The sequence below is a fragment of the Parasteatoda tepidariorum genome, chromosome 2, assembly GCF_043381705.1.
Source record: "Parasteatoda tepidariorum isolate YZ-2023 chromosome 2, CAS_Ptep_4.0, whole genome shotgun sequence".
Taxonomy (NCBI): domain Eukaryota; kingdom Metazoa; phylum Arthropoda; class Arachnida; order Araneae; family Theridiidae; genus Parasteatoda; species Parasteatoda tepidariorum.
This window is the reverse complement of record NC_092205.1, coordinates 29,855,179-29,876,529: the sequence shown is the minus strand read 5'-3', so window position 1 is coordinate 29,876,529 and position 21,351 is coordinate 29,855,179. Positions and strand designations below refer to the sequence as shown.

The window sequence follows — 21,351 nt, the reverse complement described above, 5'->3', positions numbered from 1 at the left end:
GTGTATATGTGTGTGTGTGTGTGTGTGTGTGTGTGTGTGTGTGTGTGCGTGTGTGTCACACTTAAAATTTCACAAGTCAGACACTTAAAATTTTGTTTCTCAGGAACTGTTTGATCAATTTCGCTCAAATTTTGTATTCTGTCATCTAAAATTAACTTTTTTTTAAATGATGCAAAAAATTGTATACCTTGCAATTTAAAATTTGTCGACCATTCTAAAATAAAATAATAAAAAATTATAAATATTTAAAGTTACTTTTCGCATGGAATTATCATTCGATCATTGAATCTTATAACTGCGTGTAAAAAATTTTCAATTATCTTAAAAAGCTCTCGAGATATGGAGAAATACGCGAAAAGTAAAATTAATAATAAGGGGTCCAAACTTTAGAGCGCTCTCCTGACCAATCCATTGGGGTGATATTTTCCAGATTTCGGCTACACCCTTCGTTTCGGGGGTCGAAATTCCGCATCCTTTGAGGAAAGGGTTTGCTTATTCAGAGAAAGTACGTTTTTGTGTCTGATTTTCTAACTTAAAATATCGTCGGCACTTATTAACTATTATATTGTGAGTCTTAGAACGTGAAAATCTCGTCATTAGATCAAAAGTTATTCAGAGTGACCCGTTTCTTTTGGCACACTGTACATACAGGATTCCCTGTTTTAACACTGCTAGAATTTTTCTTTCTAAAATTACTGTGAAGAAACCGTCAAGAGTCTGTTCATCGAATTACTTAAAAGTTTTTTAAAAAGTTAAAGACCATTTTTTACCTTTACGGTTTCACAACAGTTCACAATGTGCAGTTTATTTGGCAATGTGCATTGTAGTTGGACCAGGAAGGACCAACTTCCTTAGATAAGTAGTGTTTTATCAAACGAACCTTGGAATGTGGTCTAATTAGTTCATCCGGTTGTTTCACCTATCGTAGAAGATGGGGAATACTAGACATTTCGTGTTAAGCAGCTTTATAGTGCTGCCATCTATATGTGAATGAAAGTATCGTATTCTAATAGTCCAGGGACATAATTTAAGGAGTGCAGGATGCTGGAAGTGCTTCGTGTGTTAAAGGGAATGGAGGAAATAGACAGGAATGGAGGATTGAAGTGAATGGAGATGCGATAAAATTCTTATTGTTTAACCGTATTAAGTAAGTGAAAGCAGTTAATAAACGAGTCTTCACACGGTTAACAGTTTGACTGTTATTTATGGTTACTTGACTATTTTGATTAAATATTGTTCCACAAGAATTAAATAAATTGTTATTTAGACATTTTTTCTGAGCTGACAACTTAGTCTGGCTTGTATAAATCAGCTCACTCGTGGTATGTAATCCGCTCAAGATTTTAACGGTATCAAAATGGACGCAAGAACTAGTTTTTTTCTTACTCTTATTAAGGTGGCTAAATAACTCTGATTTGACTGTGCTATAAATATTATTAGTAATAACTGAAACTCATTTTATGTGTTACTGATATAGAGGATGTTTTGTTTACATAGAAAATATCCTACCTTCATCTACAAAAATATCGAACGTGAATCAATTGACGTTTAATCAGGCGTTTTCTTAGATTTCTTTTAGTACTAAGGGGCTTAGTCCCCAGTTCGCTGACGCTCATCAACCCCAATGATTTCTTCACAGTAAATGTTGTTTCTTACTCCAAAAACGGAAGAAATTATTAAACTAAACGTATATATACCAAAGAGAACACTTATGACACCACAACCGAACCAATAAGAAATTAATGTGGAAAAACTGGATCCTACCATGTGATTTTTCGGCCAGTAAAAATGCACAGTTAACAATGGAAAACTGCGACACCATCATTAGATTTTCATATTCGCGATCGCAACGAATGGGGACATACAACATACTCAACAACTCGTACAACAACTTCGGGGCGTTGTTGTATGAGACGAATTCCTGCGATTTCCATAAGAACAGCCATTTAGTTGCTCTGGAAATATCTTCAGTGTAGCATTCTAACGTTCCTTCTTTATTGTGGGTTATTAAATTAAAAAAAAGAAAAATGTTTAATGTTATTTCTTATGCAAGCGAAATCAAAATGGTATCGCTTTTTTTTTCTGAGAAGGAGCAACCAAAACACATCGGAGAAATACTTGTAAATTAACAGGAAAAAAAACGTATCTTCTTATTAGAGTTAAAACCTAATGCTTGAGGAATAGATTTGCTAAATTTAATGACATAACATGAAAGTCCAACTTCACATTCCATAGTTTTAAGAATCATATTATTTCAAACATTAAAACAAGTAAAAAGTGTACATATAAGCTCATAATTTTATATAATTTAATTTTGCAAAAAAAGTTTTTTAACAACTTTTATCAAAAAATTTAAGTTTCAATAAAAATCCTTATTTAGAAACTCAAAAACGTAAAATAAAGAATGCTTACGAAACAAAAAGAAAAACTATTCTAAAACTTCCTCACATTAAAAAAAAAATTTCATGTTTCGTTCTGTTTTTATCCGTAATCGGACTTAGAAAACCATTCTATCAAAAATTACCATCAAATAAGAAAAAAATTATTTACAATTAAAATTTTTTATTATAAAAATTTTAACACGTACCTGCTTTATAAATCCGGAGAATTCCAAAATGATATGCTCTTTATTTGAAAACTTTATTCTCAAATAATATATACATACGTAGATTATCTCTTCATTACTTTAAGATGATACACCACGCAATAAAATTTTAGAATTGCAAGATCTCGATCTGAATTTTAAAATGTAACTTAAAAAAAACAGAATAGCAGAATTCTAGTTGAAATTTATCATTCTCAAAATTAAAAAATACTTACCAAGAAACCGATNTTTTTCGGCCAATAAAAATGCACAGTTAACAATGGAAAACTGCGACACCATCATTAGATTTTCATATTCGCGATCGCAACGAATGGGGACATACAACATACTCAACAACTCATACAACAACTTCGGGGCGTTGTTGTATGAGACGAATTCCTGCGATTTCCATAAGAACAGCCATTCAGTTGCTCTGGAAATATCTTCAGTGCAGCATTCCAACGTTCCTTCTTTATTGTGGTTTATTAAATTTAAAAAAAGAAAAATGTTTAATATTATTTCTTATGCAAGCGAAATCAAAATGGTATCGCCTTTTTTTCTGAGAAGGAACAACCAAAACACATCGGAGAAATACTTGTAAATTAACAGGAAAAAAAAACGTATCTTCTTATAAGAGTTGAAACCTAATGCTTGAGGAATAAACTTACTAAATTTAATGACATATCATGAAAGGCCAACTTCACATTCCATAGTTTTAAGAATCATATTATTTCAAACATTAAAACAAGCAAAAAGTGTACATAAGCTCATAATTTTATATAATTTAATTTTGCAAAAAAAGTTTTTTGACAACAACTTTAATCAAAAAATTTTAAGTTTCAATAAAAATCCTTATTTAGAAACTCAAAAACGTAAAATAAAGAATGCTTACGAAACAAAACAAAAAAACGATTCTAAAACTTCCTCACATTAAAAAAAAAATTTCATGTTTCTTTCTGTTTTTATTCGTAATCGGACTTAGAAAACCATTCTATCAAAAATTACCATCAAATAAGAAAAAAAAATTATTTACAATTAAAAATTTTTATTATAAAATTGTAACACTTACCTGCTTTATAAATCCGGATAATTCCAAAATGATATATTCTTTATTTGAAAACTTTATTCTCAAATAATATATACATACGTAGATTATCTCTGCATTACTTTAAGATGATACACCACACAATAAAATTTTAGGATTGCAAGATCTCGATATGAATTTTAAAATGTAACTTAACAGAATAGCTGAATTCTTGTTGAAATTTATCATTCTCAAAATTAAAAAATACTTACCAAGAAACCGATAAAAATTTATTAATAAGCAACATAAATGATATTATTTCAAGTATTTCTGATGATTCTTTATTTTTGTTCTCTGAATTATACAGATTAAGAAATATATACTATTACAGTTCTGAAATCATATTTATTTATTGGAATAAACTAAGAAATGTTGACTTCACTTTAATTTGTAATGAATTGAGGGCAAAAAAAAATGAATTTTACCGTAATACACACATCTGTAACAGTATGGAAGTTATCGGTTGAATGTTTGATAATACTAGAAAGGTAAAAATTATGAAGAAATTTTTTCAAATGTTGAGCGCGTTCTGCTTCTGAAAGTTTTACCAATATACTGGGTCGTTTTTTCAAGTTCTTCTGCCTTTTACTTAGGGAAATTTTGCTTCTTATTTGCTACTAAGAAAATGATGCCCTACTTTGCCAATGATTATGATAGAACTAAATGCCTGATATTTCCAGGCTCCCGCTAAAGAGCGTACTCAAGCGTTGCGATCGAGAATATAGTTTGACGCTAGTTAATGTTAAAATAGGTTCCATATATTTATTATTTAGCAGTGTGAACTATAAGCTAGAATTTTTCCAACTTTTGAAGTTTTTTTCCTTCATTTTTGTTGCTTTTACTTAAGATTTAACGAATTCTAATTTTTCAGTTTCTGATGAGTTTATGTCAGCTAAAATCTGGTTTCACAATCCTGTAAAAAGCTTCTAACAATCCTGTTGGTTTTGAATTCCCTCTATTATATTATTAATATTTCATGTAAAATTAGAAATTCTTCTTAATGTCACGTTTTTGTTCAGTAAATATGTTGTTAAACTCTATCAGAAAGATCAATATTCTGTCATTCTCAACTTTATTTAATTAAAATAANTTTTGTTGCTTTTACTTAAGATTTAACGAATTCTAATTTTTCAGTTTCTGATGAGTTTATGTCAGCTAAAATCTGGTTTCATAATCCTGTAAAAAAGATCAATATTCTGTCATTCTCAACTTTATTTAATTAAAATAAAATTTCCGATTCCATTTTATAAAAGAAAACATTACATTTTCTATTTACGCAAGTTGTTCCATCATATCGCCATGGCAACCTGCAATGCACGTCGTTTTCTTTTTAAAATAAAACGAGACCAAGTCTAGCATAGGCCTCGCAGACAATTAAGTAATAAATAGAGAGAATCTACTTATACCAGTTCATAAATAGCGCCACGGAGCAATGGTGTTGGTTAAGTTAAGGTGTCATTTCAATGACCGTAACCTTAAACAAAACAGTTTCAAAGTTGAATTCAGAATGTGAAAGAATTGAAATCTTTGTGAAAGCATTCTCGTGAAAGAATTTAAAATGCGTCACTTAAGAGAATTGATATTTGACGGGCTTGGATTGTTCGTAATAGAATGGAAAGAACAGTTACTAACGTAAACAAATGCCACGTTTCAACAACCAATCAGGTTCGAGATACCCCCACTACATCACTTGCTGGTATCCTATAGACAAAAAAGTTAAAGTTTCACATAAAATGGGGCAAAAAAGCATGTAAAATATGTACTACACTTACTTAAAACGTAAAAATATGAAGGAACTTTATTTATCTCTTCAAGATGTCTTTTTTAAAGCCAAATTGGCTTTCTTTTCGTCATTTAAAAAGGAAAAAAAGAAGAAGCTATTATTCTCTTTTTTCATTTTAAGAAAAGAAGATTTTTATGCAATAACTGAGTCCCTTTAATGAATGCCATCTAATAAAGCTAATAATAATCATTAAGAATTGTCTGCATAGCATTTTCCTTCCAGAATAATAAAAAAGAGTCCTCCAAAAATATTTTAAATGTTGTGTTCTTTTATGAGAAAAATGATTGTACTTCATTTCTTTTGAAATTATTAGCATTTAGATTACTAGGAAACATAAAACTAAACTAAATAGTTATTTAAAGTATTCTTTTTAAGACTATAAGGAATTTCAAAATTTCCTTAGTCATTCATTTTTAAAAATTAACTGATGCTTTTAACTTTCGTTGCAAGACTTTTTTCAAAACTAGCATTGCTTGATATTCGAGAACAATATTTCTCCTATAGCACAAAACATTGCTATTACGTTTAAAATGAGTAATTTTCATAAAATATGCTGTGCACAAAAGCTTTAAAATATAATGTTTGCATAGTTACATGTAACAATAATTTGAAGTAATTACTTTCTGGGAGATTTTGAATTCACTTGAAAGGCATATTTGATATTTTCAGCTGTATTAATAGTGTCAAGAAAAAATGGAAATGGTAAAATGTGTTTAGAAATAAACATCGGGTCTAAAAGTTGAATTTACAAGAGATGCACTTATTAATACACAAAACACTATCATCCACATCAGTTTTACAAGAAGAAGTAAAATTTCAATCCAATTTTACCTCCAATTACCTCCAATTTTTATTACAGATGTGTTTGTATTATGAAAAGTACCCTTAATTAACTTATTGTATTTTTGTTCACGTTAAGTGATGTCATAGTATGATGGAAATACAGAACAAATTGTTTAAAAAGAAAAATTGTTTATCTCGAGAAAAAAATTATTCAGATTGATAAAATAAAAATTGAAGTGATTTCTATTTTGTAAAAGTTATCTAATGAAGCCAACCTGAACTCCAACTAAAAGACAACCCTTTTTCACTCCTTGGAAAGGTGAGATATTTCTTTCCGGAGAAACCAAGTCTGCAGTGGAATTGGGGGTCTTTATTTAAGATTTTAAAATAGTTCAAAGTTCCTGAAAGAAAGGTTGGACATAAAGATGCATAGGTTTTTTACTTTATTTTCTAAAATATTAAACACATGGTCCTTTGTTGTTTTCGAGATTTTCATCCGTTTTAGCACTCTTGGGTGTACTTATTTAATCAAAAACACTGAAATAAAGTGACTGATTGAGATATAACAAGAATTCTATAGTAAAAAAATACAATTGCACCATCTTTTTACCAGATCTGGTGTTGAAAAACGGAACACTCTAAAATTTAGGAACTGAAGCAGAATTGTTTCAACAAGAGTGTTACAAGATTAAAATTCATGACGATTTAAAGTGCATTGTTACAAAAAAAACATAAAAGTTTAAGAAGTTGAAATTTCAAACTAAATATAGACCGCACTTTTTTTTTTTCTTTTTTGAAATTCAAGAAATCTCTCTTTTGAAAAAACGTAAATACAACAAATACAATTTGGTATAGTATTCATAAAATCGAGTACTATTTCTTAAACGTTTAATTATTTAGTGCTAAGTACTACTTTCTAATCAATCAACTGACAGGAAAATATAGATTTCAGTTAAAGAAGAACATGAAAAGGCTGAATATATAAATATTTTTATGTCTAATAGTTGATTGGTTTTTCATTCTTAAGAAATATTTAATAAAAATTATTTGTTTTAATTAAATTCTTCTCTACATTATATAGAAAGGAGTTAATTTAATGTAACGAATTCTTCGCAAGATATGCCTAGAAATAAGATGCACTGAAATAACATAATATTCAAGATTTTTTAACCAATATAGAGGCTGAATTATAAAAAAACAGTTTTCAATACATTGTTCACGCCCCTTCTATTTTGGTTTGATAAATCTGATTTTGATAAAAAAAATATGTATGCTTGTTTGGATATAGCACGTTTTTTTTTCTTTCAAAATAAGCATATTCGACTACCGTTATAGTTGATTATGATGCACATTTAAAAAGATTTCTTTGAAATATTGCTAAAGCATTTTGTAGCATAAAAATCCGCCCAACCGTTCAAAAGTTATACACAGTAAAAAAACAATTCCGAATAAAATTACAGTATACACCGGCATTATCCATAGAATTTCTTAGTAATCGTAATTTTTACAGCAATGATTCAGTGATTTAGAGTGATTCAGTGATTTTAACGTTAATTCACGTAAAATTGATGTAAAACTTATTAGATAGTAAAATGGATTTCACCCTTTGTGCTAGTACTTTTTACCAGAATTTTTTTTCACAGTGCAGTGGAGATACATTTTTTTACTGACTGTACATTCCAGAAGTTATTTCATTACTATCATGCATTTTGATAACAAATACCGAAAATTAAGAAGCATTATTTAATTACTACAATTTCTACACATCTTGCCCTTCTAATTTAACAAACTAACAATAAGTTTGTTACAAATTTTACAGATTGTAAAATTTGTAACAAACGCTAACACCCAAGTTCTCAAGCGATACATAAAATGAACTCAAAAGAAACTAATTTGTTTCTGTGTTTGAAATTAAAAAATGACTTCCATTTGAGTACCTTTCTAAAATTTATATTCCTTTTCTCTTTGAAATGAGAAAGAAAAAAGAGCGTTGCTTTTATTCTGATTTTTGTTCAAAAATAAATACTGCAAGTCGATCTGAAACGAATAGTATAATTTGTCCCATTGCTGATTGTAAAATATTTAGAAAGAACATTGCCTTATTTCCGAGAATTCCAGAAAAGAGTTTTGTTCTTTTTATATTTTATTTTCTCTGACAAAGAAACATTTTATTCATACATAAATTGGGTAGTTTCAAATAACGAAGCGTGAATTTAAAGAGGTTCATACTCATTTCTTTAAATTTCCTTAGGCAAAGATGAATGGAAAACGTTCTGGTGTGCAAAGAAACTTAAATTATATTTGTAGATAATGCCAGATTTTCAGATAATGTAACAAAATGATGAATATTTTTTTCTTTGTGTATCTGAGTTTTCGCATAATTCGTAATTAAGCGTTTATTTAGCTAAATTATACTGTGTTACAAAGTATTATATTTAATATTTTTAAGGAAATAATATTTTAAACCAATAAATTTAAAGTAATAAGACATTACAAAAACAAATGAGTTTAATACTAAAATGCAGCAATTAAATTGTATAGCAAATTTACAATAATGCACACGAAAATCGAATTTTATAAAAATACAATTTTTTATCGGACTAAGTTTATGATTTAGTAAAAAAGAAAATTTCTAATTTAAATTCATTGCTACTTACTAAAATTATTGCAAAAAAAATATTTAAACCTAAAGCTTAATTTACCAACCAAACCAAAAACGCACTAATTTAAATTGTACTAAATGCTGGAATTTTCATATATTACTATATCTTATTCATATCAAAATATTAAAAAAAAATCGCAATTTTGTTTTAATCGTATTTGTTAACCTAAAATAGTCTGATTTGAATATCTTGAAAATTTAAGAAATTCCAAGCATTTATTTAAGAAATTTTTTGTAAAAGCTCTGAATGCTAAAGGGTTTTCCACAATTGCCATTTTGTATTTTTGTACATGATTTATTTAAAATAAAGCCGGCATCATGGGGATCATTCTCTATGAAACCTTTATATAAGTATATGTTTTCTTGTATATGTTTTCTTGTACATCTTTTCTATGCTTATATAATCACAGATTGTTGTATGCACAGTAATTGTAAGCCATTATCATTTGATTTTAAATTTTGCTTTATGATGCAAACTGACACTTGTGTAGATTCAGAACTTTCCTTCAAAATTTACAAAATCAACTTAAATAATTGCTTGAAAATTTTTGAATTTTTAAGATATTCTAATTGGAATGTTTTCATAAGGAATTCTGTTTACGTTTCCAATTACGATACACAAGAATATTGTGAATTTCGTTTTGAATATTTTAACGCCGGTGCAGCAAGGAAGAACTAATTTAAATTTTGCTATTTTGCACAATTTCTAAGGAATTTTTCAAACTTTAAAATGATATTTTAGTCACTAATTAAAAAAAAAAATTTTAATATTTTTAAAGCTTTCTTAAGAAAACGTAAAATGATTCACTAAGTATTTCTAAAGGAATTAAAAAAGAACTGAAGGTGCCTCTTCCATTATTCTATGGCAATGCACATTATAGCTAATTATTGAATGAAAATTTCAAAATGCAATAACTTCTTGTTGCAGTTCATAGTTTATGATAAAAATCGATATGAATCGAAAAGAATGATAAAAATAGAATAAACAACAACGAGTCTTTTAGTTTTGGGTTTTCATTCAATAAGCATATATTTCATGGTGATTTAGTTTCAACTGAAATAAATTAGCATAAGTTTTGCCATAAATTCTCAGCACCTGTTCCATTCAACTTTGAATTAAATTTTTGATCCAGTTTTTCGGATTGTTCTTTTGAAAGACATGATTTCCAGTCTCCTACAATTCCCTTTCTTATAAACTGCAAATCTTTCGGCCTATTAGTCCATAGAGGTAATTTTTTCATTTCGTGAAAACTGCTATATTTTAAAACATTTTGGAGGACCTTAGGATCATTAATTGCATCTGAAAAAGGTCCTCCAAGAAAATTCCCAATTCTCAACACGCATTCTTCACAGTCACGTATCAATTCCTCGTATAAAAGAAATAAAACATTTGGGTCATTTCTGTGACGATAGTAAGATAAAAGATGGTCAAAGTAATCACCTCCGTCCACCGATCCTTCGAAAAACACATCGAAAAAGTCGTCGAAAGTACCACCTTCAAAATCATAAACTTTTCCAAAGCCAATTGTATGGTAGTAAAACGAAACACAACAGTCCTTAGGATTTCTGGTGATATATATGTATCTGGCTTTGTTACTTTTTGGTACTAAATGATAGGGTAAATGTGTTTTGATGAGTCTTGGGCTTGGACGGGAATTTACAGCCTGTTTCCCATTGTCTTCCAAATGAGGGCTGATGGAATAGAAATCTTCATCAGAACTTAATGGTACACCATTACTGAGCATGAGATACAGTATATACTGAGTCCATGTAGTACCACATTTCGGATATGTGGCAATAAAAACATCATCGTCTTTTGGCTTATAAGTCAAAGATTCTTCGAGATGACCAGGTATATATAATTTTTGGGGTATAATGAATCCATTGCTGTACGTGAAGTATGAAGGTTTCTTTTTTGAGGTAATGAAAGCCATTTTTGACCTGTAAAATGTTCAAAAATTAAGAAAACTGAAACAAAAATGGCCTTTATAATATTCATAAATTACTTTATGCATCGTTAGGTGTAGAGGAGGATAAATGTTCCTAGAAAAGGCTTAGTTTGATATGTTCTTGTAAAATAAAGTAACACATATTTATAAAATCCTATTCCTTGGAGTAGAAAAAGAGGCGGTTTTAGAATCAGAAACTAACTCATGCAATATATGTTTAAACAAAATCTCTAGAGATAAAAATTTAATAAAAGAATAACTTGATTTTCAGAGGAAGTTAGGATTTGGTGATATTTCCTATAGTGGAAAACTTAGCTTTCCTTATTTTAAAGATGCTCAATTAAGCTAAAATTCTAAAATTATATAATTTTGTTATCAGTAAAACGCTCTATCTTCATTAAAGGATGCTTAAGGAGGAATGTCTATAAATTATTATTGTCTGGGTACCCATAATTAAAGTTGGCATTTACGAAGCGGAAATTGAGTAATGGCAGAAGGAAATAATGGGAATTTTGTCTATAAAAAATTATGCGCTATCTTGATCTGGATTTTAAAATAAAATGGCTTTTAATTGGCAAAATTCTTATAATTCCTTCGGTTTCACCAAGTAGGCTTGCTAGCATTAGCAAGAAGCATTAGGAAAAACACAAAAACTTTTTTTTTACTTTACGTTTGTTAATTTATCATTTCCAGATTTAGATTGTTTTTATTTTTATGCATTGAGATTAAAACAATTGGTCCTTCATTGATTAATTAAGAATTTTTTTTCAATAAATATCCATTCTCTTATATATAGAAAAGTTTTAATTTCAAGGTATTTCATATTTTTTAATTTCCTTCATAAATTGAATAAACATTATTTCCATTTGCTAAGAGTGTAAGACATATTTCTGTAAAAATGCATTAAAGCAAAATATTTAATTATAAATGAAATATTCATAAATTGGGAATTATATGAAATGTTTGTTATAATGGATATTTTAATATAAACATTTTAAAAATTTTATTCAAGTAAACCTGCTACTTTATAGGTTACAAATGATAAAATGGGTGAAAAATCTGATTTTAAATTTGATATGATAGTACTTTAATGTCTGTGAAATGATAGAATTTCGTTAGAATTTTTAAGTTCCATTAAAAAAGCTTCATTTTCGATGCACCTCCAAAAAAGATTTTTGAATCACTTATAAATATTCACTTGACGCTATTCATAATAGTCAGTTATGAGCCAGTTTCTGAGTTTTTACAGTTATTTATCAAAAGTTCTTTTTTTCCAGTTTTCATTTTTTTTTTCTCGAACGTTTGAAGCTTTTTCCATCCTTAGATTTCACAATAAATTATTACCATCAATGTACATAATGCGGAGTTTAATATTTCCATGCAATGATAAATGTTTATTCAACAATTTTATTTAATTAAGTAATAATAAAAATTATAAATGCACTTAATATTACAGCCTTATATGCACTATAGTTTACATTAATTTAAAAGAAAAAATATTGCTTAAAATCTACCATATCAAGTCGATCATTTTAAATTTTAGTTCTACTTGAAATCAAGAATTATAAAACTTACATTAAGCAAAATATTTAATTTTAATTAGGCAATGTGATTTTGTGATTAATTAAACAGTTAAAATATTTATTCGGTGATGCGTGTGCAAAAATTTATAATTTTCTGAAAACTTTTTGCCCTGTATTCCCATTTACCTTTATTAAACCACTAATAAATTCTTCCTAGAAAAAGTGCGCAAAAATTTTCATAAGATATTTGCATTAGCCTTTAAAAAACCATGACCATTAACTTAAAAATTATAGCTTGTAGCCGGTGAGGTCAATTAAGCAGTTGTTTTCAAAGATTTTATCATATTTAAGTTCCTTAAATCACTTTAATATTGTAATATTCTGTCATTCAAAGTGCGTATAAAATTATCACCTAATCAATATTATGTGTTTATATGAGGAGTATTAAAGCACTTTTAATTTTATTATTTGTTCTATTCATCTAAAAAAGAACAAAGATATATCTCGAAAAAAAGGCTTAATAACAATTTATTTAATTGTTATTTTATCATATCCAAACAAAACGGTTAAATACTCATAAATGAGATGGTATTCAAACTGTTAAAAAACCGTTAACTGCTTTCATAAATACAAAAAACAACCAGAATTCCATCGCTCCAACTAGGCCCACCTTATGAAGCCACATAGTTCCTTGCCGCTGTGTATGCATTACAGCTGAGGAGGCTGTTAAACTCATAACCGAAAGAATGAAAGTTCAAGTTCCAGCGTTAACATCGCAATATTTACTCCATACATTCGACACATCATGTGTTCTCAGTGTTTTACATTATTCAATTAGAGACTGGACTACTAGAGGTCAAAACTTTTATACAGGCATGAATGACAAAACCACAAAGCTGGTTAACACAAAAAATTCATCATTTCTTGGCCCCCACGATAGATGACACCATTAGATAAACTAATTAAATTTCTAAGGCTCACTTGACAGAACAAAACTCAACCACACAATGGCTGCAATACACATTTCCTAAGAAAAAACCTGGCTCCAATGTCCAGTTAAATTTCGTTCCTACAGTTTTGAAATCATGCCATTTGTAAATGACAAAAAACCGTATTGTTTTATATTAATGAATTTTTAACCATACTGGTCTGAAACGGTTTCAAAACCGTAAAGATAAAAAAAAAATATTCTTTACCGTAAGCCTTACAGTAATTGGATAGACAAACTGTTGCCTGTTATTTTACCGTATTTTTTTAATGAAAATTCTACCAGTTCATTTAAATGTCATTACCTTAAACATAACAGTTTGCTGGAATTCGACGCATTAATATTAGATATCATAAAAGGTAAAATAATAAATACTTACTTTTAAGACGCTTTGTGCCTAACTGTTTGTAGACTTTATAATGAATATTCCAATTCATGTGATAGAGGTTAAATAATATACTTTCACATCATAAGGAAAATGTATAACTGTGTTGCGAAATATTAATGATTATCTAAGATAACACGCATATTTATTGACTTTAGAGAATGAATACAATAATAATACAGTATGAGTGATTACTTTAAGGAAATAAACTAAACAACCATTTGAGAACAATGAATAAAGCAGTTTTGCACAGTGTTATAAGTCACGAAATATAATTTTCTAATATTTATGTGAACGAAAATTCTTTTTTTAATAAACTCATAAAATGTATTCATAGCATTGTTAGACGCATAAGAATTAATGGAATTCGAATAAGACACAGCTGTTTGACAGTAAATGGTTTTTTAAATGATCAATGATATTTTTCTTGTTTCTTTCAATGTAATGTTTTTTAAAGGTCTCTTTCACATATATTTTGAATTAATACATAGATTGAGATAAAATTGGTTTTAAAGAAATTTAAACGATGGTGCGGCCGCAAACAGTATTATAATCGCATAAATAAAAAAGCCGTGAATGGTTATCTTTTAGGTAAATATCACTTGTTTAGGTAACTTTATTTATCTATTTTTTTATCTAGCTAGTTATTTATTTTTTGAGGCTCAAAAATACTATTATTTTAAAGTTAAAAGTATAAGCAATTTTCAACAAAATTTTAAAATCTTATCCTGTATAACGGATAATTGTTCATGACAAATAGGATAATATTTTACGTTTTACAAAGTTTACTTTTTACTGCCTCACAAATTGCTATTTTATTTTTTACACAACAGAGAAGCCCATTGAAGTATATTTTTCTATACTTTTCAAGAATGATTATACAAGTTTTGCTTGGCTAAACATGTTTGGCTAAACCTTCCGTGACCAATTTTACGTTTTATTTTCAATAATGAAACGGAATAGACAAGAAAAATTACATTCTTATTCTTATAAGCTCTATTGCTTAAATTACATTCTTATTCTTATAAGCTCTATTGCTTTGGATATAAGATTTAAAATCGAATGATTTTTGGAGCCTTCTTTTTCAGATAGTAGGTAAAACTGTCAAGAAAAAAAAACAATAAATTAAGATCAATTTCATTCGAAAAATAATAAGTAAATGAAATATAATAAGAGAATAAAAAATACATGTAAGAATACATGTCTGGATGTAGTTCAAATTTTAAAAAAAATTTTATGAAAAATTGTGATCTCAGCAAGGCGATCACAGGTTGCCCATTGGCAATATGGTAGTTATCTAATTTTTTCTGGAAAAGCAACTTTATTGTAAATTTATCTTGGACATCTATAACTGTTTATCCTGAACTGCTCGGTACACAATTTCACAAACATATTTGAATGCAGCTCAGACACATTCTGTGCAAATTCTTTTGATGACTGAATAGACATTGAACAGCCAATTGAGATCAATATTATCATTTTCGGATTGGTACAATGGTGTTTGAAGGTGAGTGTAAGCTGCATCATACATCCGTTTCGGATTTACAAGTTCATGCATGAACTATGATTTGAAGGCTAGGCATTTTTTTCTTTTCAATTTTACATGACTAGTGAATGAATCATTTATATTGCGTGGAAGACAGTCTACGGTTTTGTGCAAGTCGTTGGATAAGTTGACAGTAGATCCTTCTGTCCCTAACTGATGATCAACACCCTGTTCTCGTATTTGCATGAAAAGGGCTCGGAGAGCCACCATTCGCTCTTCGGTAAGGTTCAATTCTCTCAACCAATTTGTACTTTTGTGAGGGACGAGCTTCATGCTTGCGTTTGCGAACGGAATCCTTTCGTTTTTCCGTTTGTGTGTAACGCTTAAGGTATTCCCGTTTACGTTTCTTTGGCTTTGGTCTTTTCAGTCTCGGGAAGTTTAGGACTTGACATCGTTTTTTTCTTGCTTCAACCGTGTAACCTTCTCTTAAATTTATTCTCTTAAATTGTGGAACCGTGTCAATTAGTTTTTACCCTCGTTTTTTGTGATATTCACCTGAATTAGTAATGAAAACGATCTAGTTTTAACTGTAGGTTAGAATTTCTGATTCTTAATTAAAACAATAAAAACAAACATATCATTCAAATGATGAAATTCTCTTTTATTTATAACTCAAGAAGTATTTATGGGATCTGTCTGGTCCCATATCTCAAAAATAAACTCACCAACTTAATGCATAACAAAACTATAAGTGAAAAAAAGAATTCTACGAAAATTATCAAACAGCAGCTGTAGCCATAGCAACGAATGCAATGAAGACGCATTGCACTGACCACAGTGCTGACACAAAATATCCTCAGCGGTAGATGGATTATGGATTAGGATCCCTTTGCTATCTGGCTAACTGTAGGAGGTTTTCGTGATTTATTCCCTTTCCAAGTAACGTAAACGCTATTTAATTCCATCAAAAATAGGTACCCACAATGCTTTATTCAGGAGTTTTCTTGTCTTCTGGGTTGGGTTCAAAATTACAAGGTTACGCTGTTGAGCCATGACAGCCACAAACTCAAAATTGGGCTGCTGTTCAACGCTGGTTAAACCTTAAAACAAAAATGGTGAACATATTGTTTAGGTACTTTCCTAAATGTGCAAAATGGAGTTGTGAATTTCACAATCAGAAACAAAGTTATTGAAAACTTTAAACTACAAAATAAGGAAAGCTATAAAAATAAAGTATCTAAATATTAAAATTAGAAATTAAAATTACGTCAGAATGAATTTTTCTAAACAAACCAGTATTTTTATTCGATTATAGTTAAGTATTTGATTTCTTAGATGTTCCGCATAAACAATTAGAATTGGGTCTAAATAATATAAGCCCGAAACAAATTACCTTAGAATTATTTTCAATGGGAAAAAAAATTATCATAAAATATAATTGAGATTTGCATTTGGCGAAATCTTTCGAACATAGGCGATTATTTTTTATTTTTGGCTAATTTACTATCTAATAATTTGAAATCCTTAGCGTGAGCCCCTGTTAAATATAAATTACTGCGCATTGTTAATAGAAATACTGGTGTAAGAAATTAAGAGAATTTTCAGACTTGGTCGATTATCTCTAGAACTATTGGACCGATTTTAATGAAATTTGCTATGTACATTCATTGATATAATATAAAATAAATAACTATTCAACATTGTAATACACACGCATGATCGTGCGTAACACTTGTTGCAATCGGAAGGTAAGAAACAGCAATTGCAGAGTAAACAAATATACAGGCCTGGAATCATGATTTCATGCCAGAAATAAGGCAGTTTATAATTTCCTGCGGCTATTGGCCCGAATTGTTCTGTGGCAGTTTTACACCTTCCGGTTCCAACGAGTGTTACTGACCAGCATGCATGAGTGTATTACAATTGTTGAATGATTATTTGTTTCGCATTATATCAAATAAATGTACACATAAAATTTTATTAAAATCTGTCCAGTAGTTCTAGAGATAATCGATCAAGTCTTCAAATTTTCTTAATTTCTTACACCAGTAACCTTTGATTTCAAATTATGTGATCGGTGAAAATTCCTTTTATAAAAGTAAATATTCAAAAAATAAGCAAATATTTTATAAAAGTAAGTTTAATATTCTGTGTTGACCTTAGCTCTATTTCGTTCAAAAGTACTTCATTGTAAGTAAAAGTTTCAAATAAACTATCAATAACTTTTTATTTTTTTGCAACCGTTACAGTGCACGGAAAAAGAAATACAATAACATACTCAATTTAAACACCCATTTTGTTCTTTTCAGTCTTTAGGGAAATACAAAGTTTAAACTGAAAACCAAACAAAAATCGAAGTCAGCTCTCTAATTAAAGTGTAAGCGAGTCTACTACTTATAAATTTCTTCATATAGTTAAAAATATGTTTACTGGTTTTATTTTATCTATCATAAAAATTTTAGTTAAGAATACATTTAAAAATAACTGTTTACGTGTCATTCAATTTAGTCTGGTTTAGTTTCTAGTAAGAAAAGAAATGCTTTAGATTTTATAACTTTTTTCTAAAATCTTCATCTCATTTTTTTTTTCAAAGCAGTACTGCACAAGATATTTTGTTTGAGATAAAGCATCATAGCAATAAAATAGTGTATACAATTATGATTATAAGGATCGTCTGATATTTTGTCAAAAATGTTTCTTTAATACAAGAACATTTGCGTATCTCTAAAATTATTTAGCTTCATAGTAGGAATAGCCCTTAATGCACTTGTAAAAATATTACAAAAAGCTTCATTTTCAAACTTTATTATTAATCAAAAAATATTATGAATGAAAGAAGAAAATATGCTTATAAAAATATACAGATAATTTATTATATTTTTCGTCCGTTATTTGGTCTCGAATAGTTTTTTTGAAACATTGTTTTGTGCATCATTTAAATTATTTAGTGTTAGACAAAAAAGAAATTTTACTAAACTTGTAAAATTGCATGTTACAATACATACAGAAATTTTGCTTGAAAAAAAATACCATTGAGAATATGTATGGATTATATTTATCGTCTAATATTATGTCAAGAATAGTTTTTTTTAAAAAAAATATTGTTTTCGTATCAGATAAATTAGTGCAATTTAGTATCAGACAATAAGGAAACTCCACTGTTGTTGTTAAAAATGCTTTAAATGGCTTAAGAAAACAAGAAAATTATTCTCATTTAGAAAATATTAAAGTTGCTTCACTTAACTTAAAGTTGGGTGGAGAAAAGTTATTTAAAGTTGCTTCACTTTATAATTAGTATGCTTTTATTTATTGATTAGTTACTATCAAGTTACGTTTAGTAGTGTTTAAAAAGTTTGAAAAATCATCATTTTTTTTGTAATTTAATGAACAGTTTTTTAAGTACATTTATAGTTCTTTTAAAAGACAACAAAGGAATACATTATAAACTTGGCTAGAAGAAAAAGAAACTTTGCTTTTAGGAGAGAATATGGTTTTAAATTGAACTCGTATTTTTATTATTCTATTCAAATGATATTTAAATGCTTCATTTTTAAAACTTGTTGAATTTTTAACAATAATTTTATGGCTTACGAAAATGTATTAAAGTTTTTAACTTGAAGTTAAAATCAAGCGAATTAACAAAACTTAGCTTGCATTTTGCTAATTACTAATGAAATTTAATGGGTTTCTTATGTCAATAAAATATTTAAAAAGAAGATTTCAAAGCTCATTAATGCTTTTAATAAAAATGGTAAGATATTCCAAAAATATAATAAACTTCATAAGCCTTGAAAGCCTAATGTTATCCTATTAAGCATACAAAAAAATTAACAAAGTTAATCTAAAAGCATGCGGTTCTTTAATTTTCACGATGGTCCTAAAACTTAATTTTATTTTAAATGTGATACTCACTGTTTTCATTGCTTTGAATATAATCGTAGAAGAAATTATACAAATTGCAACTTATTTAAAAGATAATACAACATATCTAAACATATTTTGCTATGTTTTTAAACATGTTTTTCTGCTCTATCACGATAAATTACGAATTTCTGTATTAAAACTACGAAAGTTTAGTGATCAAATAAGTATTTCTAAAGTTACGAGAAACCGCTTGTTTATTTTGTTCATAGATTTGTTATGTAACGAAATAATTTTAAATCAACGATAATTGAAATAAAAAATAAGGTTTTGTACTGAAATTTTAAATTTAATGGAGAAACAGTACTAATTTGTTAAGAATAAACGTAAGAAAGTACCAAAATTATTATTGACTCAAATGGCAATAAATTTTAAATTTTGGTAAGAGCTACTAATTGAAGTAGAATAATAAGATATGTACAAAGCGATACTTTGTTGGCTTCGAAACTCATAAGTTCTGAGTTTTTGTGCCTGTATGGTCGGCGCTGCGCCTCATATGTTCGGTGTTTTTGTGCCTGTATTGTATGGTCGGCATCTCAAATCTTACGTTCTGTGTTTTCGTGCCTGTATGGTTGGCTTTGCACCTCATACATTCAGCATTTTTGTGACTGTATGTCATGTGAAGAAGAGAAAAATTTGATTGCACGTCTATTTAAATGCCGCGATTATTTTTGTACTTCTGAATATTGGTAAGAGATGGTGCAACTAGTCCCACTTTCTTTACAATTTTTGCAGTGAGATTTCACGCCTTGAATTAAAATCAAAATCATTTTGTACTTTTCGCAATTTCGCTTTCATTAGTGTTACCGCTTCAGTTTTTTGAAAAGTGTGAGTTTTACACTCTGATGCCCAGGACTGATTATAAAACTGTTTTATCGGTAAAGTTGGAAAATTACTTTACAAAATATTTTTTACGTAATTTTAATAATTATTTTATGCTTATAATTAATCTCAAACACCTTAAATGACTAGGTTAATATGTTATCACGCTGTATTTTTTTACGATGAAACTTGGGTACATTGCAGGGAAAACTGGAGATTTGAGGACAGGACAAACCATATTTCACCACCAATAGATCAAGCAAAAAACTGCTGGCAGAAAAAACTATTTTGTAGAACTATTAAGTAGAAAACTATTAAGTAGAACATATATTAATTTTCGGCAAAAAAAAAAGGATTTTTTTGGGTCGGAAAATTTGAAAGAAAAATCTAACAGAGATGGGGTTAAAAGGAAAAATTAAAAATAATTTCGATTCCTTTAAGTGAGCATAAAGAAATCAGCAAACAATTATTGACGCTTATGATGCTTATCTAATTTTGGTAATATGAACTAATTGAAATAAAAAGTAAACTATGCACTGAAAATTAAAATTAATGGATAAAATATATTTATTTGTAACAAAGGACAGTGAAAAAACGCTAAACTGTTTTCGACATCAATTATGGTTAATATTAGTTGTAGAAACTGCTGGCAAATATACCATAAGCTGTATTCAACTCATGATATTTTAAATTTTCCACCATCAATTCTCCTGCACTTATATTTTCGAGGAGCATGAAATATCTATCATAAAAATGTACAATATTGATGTAGCTGCAATAGGTACTAATACTAAGCTGCAATAGCTGCAATACACTTATATAGATACTAAGCATTTTATGAGTAAATTTGGTACCTATTGCAGCTACATCAATATTGTACATTTTTATGATAGATATTTCATGCTCCTCGAAAATATAAGTGCAGGAGAATTGATGGTGGAAAATTTAAAATATCATGAGTTGCCTACAGTTTATGGCAGAGTGTGCCGAAGAGAGTATGTCTTTTTTTTTTCTTTTTGATGGGATAAACGACTAAGTACGTGTTTTGCTTAATATCAAAACGTAAATCAACCGAGAAAGGCAACAAATAATGAAAAATATAAAAAAAACAGTATCGGATTTATTTCGCTTTATTAATTGTGTTGGTATTTGTCTTACTGTTTTGTGCATGATTTTATAACAATCATGATTTTGTAACAATGCAATGTTAATTTATTGACTATTTTTCTCGTCTTATGAAGAACGGGTATTCAGCTAGTTATAATTCAAATGCATTTATAAAATAACAATAAGATAAATGCACAATAAAGTGATTTGCAACATGTTAGCTATCGATATTCTTTATGAAATATCACAATAAGATATATTTGAGTGTGGATAA

At 28.6% G+C, this 21,351-nt stretch overlaps 1 protein-coding gene across 1 annotated transcript; it reads right to left on the bottom strand.

Annotated features, from left to right (window-relative positions):
- Nucleotides 1-8,717: 8,717 nt before the first annotated feature.
- On the bottom strand, nucleotides 8,718-14,002 carry LOC107444987 (sulfotransferase ssu-1-like). The gene is made up of 2 exons (XM_016059280.3): nucleotides 13,736-14,002; nucleotides 8,718-10,837 (listed from the first exon to the last, which is right to left on the bottom strand). Exon 2 carries the CDS (start codon nucleotides 10,828-10,830, stop codon nucleotides 9,961-9,963), a length of 870 nt encoding a protein of 289 aa, XP_015914766.1. The 5' UTR covers nucleotides 10,831-10,837; nucleotides 13,736-14,002; the 3' UTR covers nucleotides 8,718-9,960.
- Nucleotides 14,003-21,351: the final 7,349 nt, after the last annotated feature.

Excerpts from the sequence above, each read along its gene's own strand:
- LOC107444987 (XM_016059280.3), bottom strand. The coding sequence starts at position 10,830 with ATGGCTTTCATTACCTCAAAAAAGAAACCTTCATACTTCACGTACAGC.